Source organism: Eutrigla gurnardus (genome assembly GCF_963514095.1).
Source record: "Eutrigla gurnardus genome assembly, chromosome: 8".
In the NCBI taxonomy this organism is placed as follows: Eukaryota; Metazoa; Chordata; class Actinopteri; order Perciformes; family Triglidae; genus Eutrigla; species Eutrigla gurnardus.
This window is the reverse complement of record NC_139922.1, coordinates 28,896,346-28,904,645: the sequence shown is the minus strand read 5'-3', so window position 1 is coordinate 28,904,645 and position 8,300 is coordinate 28,896,346. Positions and strand designations below refer to the sequence as shown.

At 47.3% G+C, this 8,300-nt stretch overlaps 1 protein-coding gene across 2 annotated transcripts in view; it reads right to left on the bottom strand.

Annotated features, from left to right (window-relative positions):
* Positions 1–675: 675 nt before the first annotated feature.
* Positions 676–8,300, bottom strand: part of LOC311017394 (protein bicaudal D homolog 2-like) — a 40,451-nt gene continuing 32,826 nt past the window's right edge. Inside the window, exons 10-11 of one of the 2 annotated variants that reach the window (XM_084015696.1) lie at positions 4,138–4,393; positions 676–1,106 (exon numbers count right to left, since the gene is read on the bottom strand). In XM_084015696.1, coding sequence (XP_083871822.1) covers positions 1,104–1,106; positions 4,138–4,393 — 259 coding nt within the window. In that variant the 3' untranslated portion in view covers positions 676–1,103. Of the gene's footprint in view, positions 4,394–8,300 lie in introns of both variants that reach the window. The other variant, XM_084015695.1, reaches the window with a different exon arrangement.

Sequence of the window (8,300 nt, the reverse complement as noted above, 5' to 3'; positions counted from 1 at the left end):
AAGGAAAAGTAAGTTGAACATAAAACACAAAGATTCTCCCTTGAAACAATGAAAGGCACTACTGGTCAAACCAAGAACTGAACAAACCAAGAAGAAAAACATAAAAACCCGATGCTCGCTTGGAGAGCCACGAGCCCCTCCCCCAAAAATCCGCCTTTCCTCAGTTTGTCTTCTTCTTCCTCGAGATTCTTTTCAACCTAAACGTTGTGCCAAGATTTGGCACGATAAACAAAAGGGAGAATGAAACAATTCCAATTTGGAATTTAATGGTCGCACTTGCAGAGAATTCTCAAAGTCAGTGATCCCGTTTCAGTGGAACGCCATCGGTAAGAAGTTAGGGGGGGTAAAGAAAAACACATCACACCACTCCGAATATCCCCCCCCCCCCCCCTAATAAAAAACACAACTTACCTACGCGTCGTCAAGTGTTATTTTTCGAACTATTCCTAGGAATAATAAATACATGAAAAAAAACCCAGAATTTGATCACCCTGGATTTTTTTAGTTTTTTTTTGTGTGTGTAGAACATGGCAGTAGAACAAACACAAAATAAAAGCTTAACATACGATGCAACAAAAACAATGATTATTTGATGGATAAACTCTTGCGGGTAACGTCATAATAGCTAGGTTTGTTTACTTGAGTAAAAAGTCTATTTTTATTTCAGCCCGATGACTCCGGAGGACGTAATGATCCTATATTAACTCACAAACCTGTAATACTACCACGCTTTCCTATCGGTTAATAATAATAATAATAATCCTATATAATGAAAGTGCACAGATTAAAAAACAAACTAAAACAAATATGATGAACCCCATGTGGCCCCTCCCCCTTGGCTTCTCATTGGAGGGTTAGATCAGCCAATCACAAGCTCAAAAATGTCCATCAGCTCATTGGACCTGTGAGATAATCGGCTTCCAGCAACAGCAAAAGTAGCCGTCACATATTTTTTAAAAAAGTAACTCAGTTTACTCGACTGGAAATCAGTGTTTGTTTTTTCCGAATAGCATTTTAGGGCTAACTCTTTTTCGGCGAACTCAAATCAGCGGCGAGAATGGACCTCGTGTTGGTGCTTCGTCGTCCACGCGGTACGACTGTTATTACTGCAAAATGAAGAGAACAAATAGTCAGCGTTAGCATTATTTTGTCAATCAAGCGCCGGCGGCCTTCGTTAGTCAAAGTGATTGGAAGCCTTGTTAGGAAGCCGATGAGTCACGGGCGCCATGGCGACAAGAGTTGCAGGATCCCACCACCCCGAAGTCGAAGGAGTCACGGGTTCACGTGCCATGCTGGTTAATGAAGAATGAGTGATGTGGTTGACGTGCAGGCTTTCAATGACAAAGTGGATGCATCGAAACTTAAAAAAAACCCCAAAAAACAGGTGATGTGGGAGGAGCCTGCAAGCAGAGGTAGGAGGAGCTTATTAAGGGGGAGGCACGCTGTTTTTACAGACGCTGATTTCAAACTCGGCGGCCCGAGGTGAGGATTCATCCCCGACGAGGAGGTTCTAGTCCCAATCAGAGACTCGGTGACTCCCACTGAGAATCAATGTCCTCTGGTTGCCGAGCAACCAGTCTTCACTTTCCTTTATTGAATATTTTTTTCCCAGCTCTCCCTCCTCTAACTCCCCTGAACCGTTTTCTTCTTTCTCCATCAACGCAAACTGATATAAAGAATATATATATTTCTATATAAATCACACTTTAGTTAAGTTAAGTGAATCTCAAACTTAAGGGGGTGATTGACGTCGGAGGAGGCGTGCACGGTGGCTCCGCCTCCACGCTGCTGCTGCTGGCGTGCCGCCGCGGCTTACGGACTCAAGCAGGGTTGATCATCGATTAATTTCGAGCTCCCTTCTCGGGATCCTGCAAGATTTAGAAAACCTGAACGTGATCGTATTAAGAATATAGATTTTATCTTTGTAGCATAGTGGGGGGAGTAGAAAACACACACAATTTGATCAAATCTTGCAGGATTTTTCCTCACATCAACCCTGCTTTTAGTATCCTAAAACTGATCCGCAAGCAGTACATGTATAAAAACAACAAGCCCCACTCACATTTCTTTTCCTATTTGCGTAGCTTGCAATGGTTAAAGCTATTGTGGATACAAAAACACAGCTCTGTCCTCACACAGCAGAAAACAGAAAATAACATTTCGGGGCCCTCCATTTGCAAAGGTTTTAAAAAAAAATACTAAAGCACACGAGGGCCCCGCCACGTAAACGATATACAGGAAACACACGGGCAGATATCAGGGAACGCAGCGTTGGGGGCGGGGCTTTACATCAACAGACATATCGGGTGTTTGGGGGTCGACAGGCACTTTTGCCGAGCGGCCGGTTTTCGTTTCCTTTTCTGGATTTATTGTGCACGCGTGGATGATTTGTGCTCTTCTAGGATCTGTTTTTCAAAAAAACAAAACGTATATTGTATCTCTGCTCACAGTAGTCGTTAGATCCATTTTAACGGAAGGAGGAACCCGAGGCACCTGTGCTGAAGTGCACTTCATTTTTGGGGGATTAGTCAAAACGTTAAATATGGCTCTGAACGGATCCGTCACGTGGAACAATTATAGCCCTCCTGTGTGTTTTTGAACCAGACGCCAAACAACTCCTGGTTTTACAATGTAGAGCCCCGAGAGAACGTCTCGTAGTACATGGGTAAGTCTCGTAGTACGTGAGAACGTCTCGTAGTACATGGGTACGTCTCGTAGTACGTGAGAACGTCTCGTAGTAGGAGAGAACGTCTCGTAGTACGTGAGGAAGTCTCGTAGTACGTGAGAACGTCTCGTAGTAGGAGAGAACGTCTCGTAGTACGTGAGAACGTCTCGTAGTAGGAGAGAACGTCTCATAGTACGTGAGAACGTCTCGTAGTAGGAGAGAACGTCTCATAGTACGTGAGAACGTCTCGTAGTAGGAGAGAACATCTCGTAGTACGTGAGAACGTCTCGTTGTAGGAGAGAACGTCTCGTAGTAGGAGAGAACATCTCGTAGTACGTGAGAACGTCTCGTAGTAGGAGAGAACGTCTCGTAGTAGGAGAGAACGTCTCGTAGTACATGGGTAAGTCTCGTAGTACGTGAGAACATCTCGTAGTAGGAGAGAACGTCTCGTAGTACGTGAGAACGTCTCATAGTACATGAGAACGTCTCGTAGAATGTGAGAACGTCTCCTACCACACCCGACCACATAAAAACACTTAAACTGACAGAAAAGCTCATAAGCGTGTTCAGCTGCGAAGCCATGCGATTCTACTGACACTACGGTATTGGTGTGCTAGCATCACAGCTTTTTTTTTTTAAATGATCCTGAATAAAAACACACCTGCGGTCACAGGTGCTCCTTTTTTCTGCCCAAACCCTTCTTCCATCATGGATCCAGCAGCCACGCCCACTCGTGTCTAGGACTCTCCCCGTGTAGAATCACACTGAGCATGAACGCCGAGGGAGATTGCATATTTATTTGTTTTTCCGTCAAGTTCCTTTTTTTCTTGATAGACCTGATTTCGACAGTGGGGCTGCTGGAGGGTTCCGTCCTGGGGGGTCCAGGAGAGACAAGGCTTTTATTAAAGGAGCACCGATGCCGTCAGATAGACATCTTCTTTACGAGCCCCCCCCCCACCATGTGTTACTCCCACCAGGCCGGGACAAACATGCACGAAAGCTGCCACCTGTTTACATCATAGGTACGCCACTATGACAGAGGAAAGAATAGACACTCCATTATCCCCCACAACCCCCCCCATACATATATAATGGGGGGGGGCTCTATAATCCACATGTCGTATATGTCTAATACAGTCCAAACGTCTAAGTGCACACTGTACATCTGCATTCCCCGAAGCGTTTACACACACGAGCAGCTGGTTAGTCACACGGCGCCCCCTAGAGGAGGCGAAGCGAGCGAGTGGGGCTCTTTAACACTAAGGCAGGGAGGGGGTTTGGCCCCTCCCCCCTGTAAGGGCCCTCCCCCACCTCCCCTCTGTACACAGCGGTCCCTTTCGTGAAAGCCATCAGTCACAGTAGATCTTGTACTTCTCGCTGCAGAAGGCCGGCGGGCCTCCCAGGATGCCGTTGGGCATGGCGTTGTTGAGCTCCGGGCGGCCGGAACCGCCGCAGGTGAGACTCTGACTTACGTGGGGGAGGACGGAGGTGCCGATGGCGATGGCGGCGGTGTTGGCGGCCGCCTTGCTGCGGGCCCTGGCCCGGCCGCTGCTGCTGCCTCCGCGGCGGGTCTGCTCGTGGTCGAACTCCAGGTCTTCCAGGCGCTGAGTCAGCGCCAGCTTCTGCTGGATGGCCATCCTCAGCAGGGAGTTGAGGGTCTTCTTCTCGTCCTCCGCCGCCGCCAGCTGCCTCTGCATCTGGTCCAGCTGGGTGACGTACTCGTCGCAGCTGGAGAGACAAAACATTCATTTATTTCATGCCATGTGTCACACCACAAGGGGGCGCTGCCACTTAAATAACACCAAAAGAATGCTTGGCTTCGTTGTTGTTGTTGTTGTGTTTTGCATTAAAGCAAAACTGCAAACCTGAGGTACAAGTCTGAGACACCAACCTGGTAACACAGAGCTTTTTGCCACCACCAGATGGAGCCATTGAGCTGCACAGTGCAGAACCTGCTGAGCCGAGCAGAGCTGCTGCATTATTATTAACTCATGACATCATCAGTCATGTCTGTCCCCTCCAAACCCAACTTCACAAACTAAAAAGCTAATTTTTGAGTCATTTCAGCAGATGTTTCATAAATACAGCCAGCACTCATGCATGCCTGACTTTTCTACCAATTCTTTATACATTTCCAGGAAAAACTGAATGTTTTTGAGGTCTGTGTGGCCACTGCCATGGGGTATAATTAACATTCATGAACAGGGGAAGACATCTGAGCTCTCTGCTTCTCCAGATAATATGACGAGGAGGTTGAGAATAGATCGCAAACACAAAAGGATGAAAGCGTTAACCTCGGGGTCACCGGCGAGATCCTGCATACGTCACCTGAGGACCAGACTAGAGGAGGGGAGGAGGAGGAAGATGGGGAGGAGAGGTCTCACTCCACTTCTCCTGCTGGATGGAGGCTGTGATCTCCTCCACCTCCCATCGAAATAGGTGCTGCTGTCTCACTGTTACGAGTGCTGCACTGCGACAGCGTCACCTGTCTCCCCCCCCCTCTATGTTTGTGTCTGAGGCTGGATAGGTAGGAAGGTCATTATCTCCCCCTTTCACGCTTTTCTCCTTCACATTTTCATTACCTTGCACTCTCATTCATCTCTCCCTCTGCTGCCTCTTATCTCGCCTCTCCAGCCTCTTCGCCTGCCTGCATCCGTCACTTTCTCCCCCCCCTATCTTGGTCATCCCTGTTTGTTGCTGACAAAGCATTCTGGGTGACATTCTCCCAGTAATGACCGACACACCTCTAAATGAAGGGCGGCGTTGTCGTGTGGTTGAGTGTGGCATCGTTCCACTGCCTCGCCCTTCTCCCTGTTCTCCACCTGCTGCTGGAGTATTGACTTGATCTGGGAACACCGACCTGCGGTGACACTTCACACGACCGCCTTTAACCTCTGGAGAACGCAGGAATGCAGACTTGTTCATCTTTTGTATTCGGATGTCTGCCGGCTTCAACTGTCATTTTCACAGCGAGTGTGAGAGAAAAAACCTTGAACCTTGATATCACGTTGTTGTCATACATGAATTTCCTGAAAACAAACTCTTGCAGTAAAATTTGAAAATCAAATAAGCTTGTTTTGGATACTTTCTAGTTTCAAGTGGTATTTTGAGATGGTTATTTATTTCTAGGTGATTTCATCAGTAAATACAATCTGAGACTAAAACAAACAGCTGTTCTGCTGTGTGTGTGTGTGTGGTGCTCCACGTGACCTCTGACCTCGCCGGGACCACCATCCAAACAGACACTGCACCCTCCTCTCTTGTGTGAGCAGTTTGATTCCCAGTGGGACACACACCCAGACAACGGGGATCAGTGCTGCTTCATTAAACCCAGTATGAGATGGGGAAGGGGGGGGGGCCTTCAGAGGGCTCATCCACTCCTGCATGGGGGGGGGGGGGGGGGGGGTGAGAGGGTGAGAGGGCGTGCCATTTTTCCCGGGAAAAAAACGAAAACAAGAGGAGTCTATTCTGGAGACGGGAGTCGGGATACAATGGGAGCCTTCTGGGCCGGCTGATGGGATGCGGTGGCACAATGGCTGATGGGGGGCGGGAGGCGGCGGCTGCTGCTGCTGAACAGTCGTCATATTCACACCGCTGACAAACAGGAGCTTCATCTGCCTTTTAGCTCAAATTATTTACTGCAGCGATCGTCATTTACGGCTGCATCGGAGGAGCTCAACTCCTGCAACATTAACGTGGATTCACGATCTGAACATCGATGACGCCTCCAAAGAGAGGCACGACCTCCTCCTCAGCTGTTTGTCTGGAGCTCGATTGGTCACGGTGGGACGGAGATCATGGAGAGAGCAGGGAGGAGGGATATGAATGAAAGGACGACAACACAACAGAGCAGCGGGATGAGGGTTCAAGACCCCGTTTTAAAACATACATCATTTACACGAAAACGGAGGTTTTATCACAGAACGCGACCATTTCTGAAACCTCCAGACAAAGTGGAGATACTGGATGAAACGGAGTCAGAGAATGCGGACAGTGTTGACCCTTTAGAAAGGCAACAGGAAGTCACTCTTCGTCATCGTCGTGGTTGAGGATTCTGATTGGCCTGCATTGCTTTATCCTACAAATCTTGATTTATGTGAACTAATATGTAAATTAGTTTGACTCTGAGAGTCTGACTGTTGATCTGAGGAGCGGAGAACATGCCCGGGCATATCTGAGGAATGTTAGAGGGCTGAGAGTCGGACCCCTAGAGACTGCAGCTGAACCAGACACTTGGAAAACAAGCCGCCGTCCTCTCACTCACTTTAAAAGATTTCATGCAACTGAAATCTACGAGACGCAACACGAAAGGATCCCATAAAAACCTTTGTTCAACCACCACACATTTGTATATCTGAGAGTTTTCCACGTCTCAGAGTGGTGATTACCATGAAAACAAAATGTCAAATTAGGCTTTCTGTCGCCCCCTTCCTCTTTCTTTCACAGCTGACTAGAGGACCGGGTGTTTGGTGGTGAGGGAGGATGGAAGGGGGACGGGGATACAACAGTAGGCGGGGGGGAGTGTGGGAAACCTCGCTCAGGCGAGTCCCCCAGACTCTCAATGAGTCCCCCTGACCCAGCTCAGCGCCGCATAGGACAGAATTTACATACCAATACGGGAAAGCCGTAAACAGACGTTGCAGAGGGTTAAGAGCATCATTATCTTAAAAAGGGACACCTCATCCCCATCAAAGATACACAGTAGAGATTTGAGATCGGACTATTTAGTTCAGGGTTCCTACATGTTTTCCAAAGTCAAATTCAACCACTTTTCAAGCTTTTTCCAGGTGCATTTCCGTGCTTTTCCAGCCCCTTCCAGCTGTGGTAAACTCCATATTTGTACCAATCCAATGGTCAGTATTCAGTCTACTTATTATGTCACTTGTTCATCACATTAAATGAGATGTTATTGTCCTCTAAACAACCAACATGATGTTTGGAGACAGCTTTTTACAGAAGGACCACAAATGAAAGGAAAACTAATTCCACTAACAGATCCACAGAAATATAATCACCAACTATTTTCATCATCTGTTCATCATCAAAAGTCATTTTTCATAAAGAAATGTCAGAAAATGCTGTTTTCAGTCCCTCAAATATGGAGATCTTCTTTTCTCTGTTCTATCATAGATGTCATCACATACAACACACATTTCAAGACCTTTATTCTAAATCCAAGCACTTTTTAAATCTTGAAAACACCACACTAAAATCCAAGTGTTTTCAAGGATTTCCAGCACCCGTATGAACCCTGTTAGTTGCATCATGAAACAAACAAGCTGGCCTTGAGTGACCGGGTACGATAGAAGGCCGAAACCTCTGAAACGAGGCAACTCACACCCGGATTGATAAACAGCACGCGACAGGAAATAGTCCCTTTAAGCCTCTCGTGCAAAAGAGGCTTAAAGACAGACAGTTCACGCCGGCTCCATGTCTCCACAGCAAATATAATCTCACACCTTCCCTGCACGGCTGTAACGGCGAGAACAGATACACCTCTAGAGAGTAAAAACATCATTCACAGGAGTGAGAGGATGACGGTTTCTTGTTACACCTTCTGCCTCTGCAGTGCACCAAAACGCCCACAACATCACACACTGTGGGGTTTTCCTGCTGTGACTAACTGATTAGACAC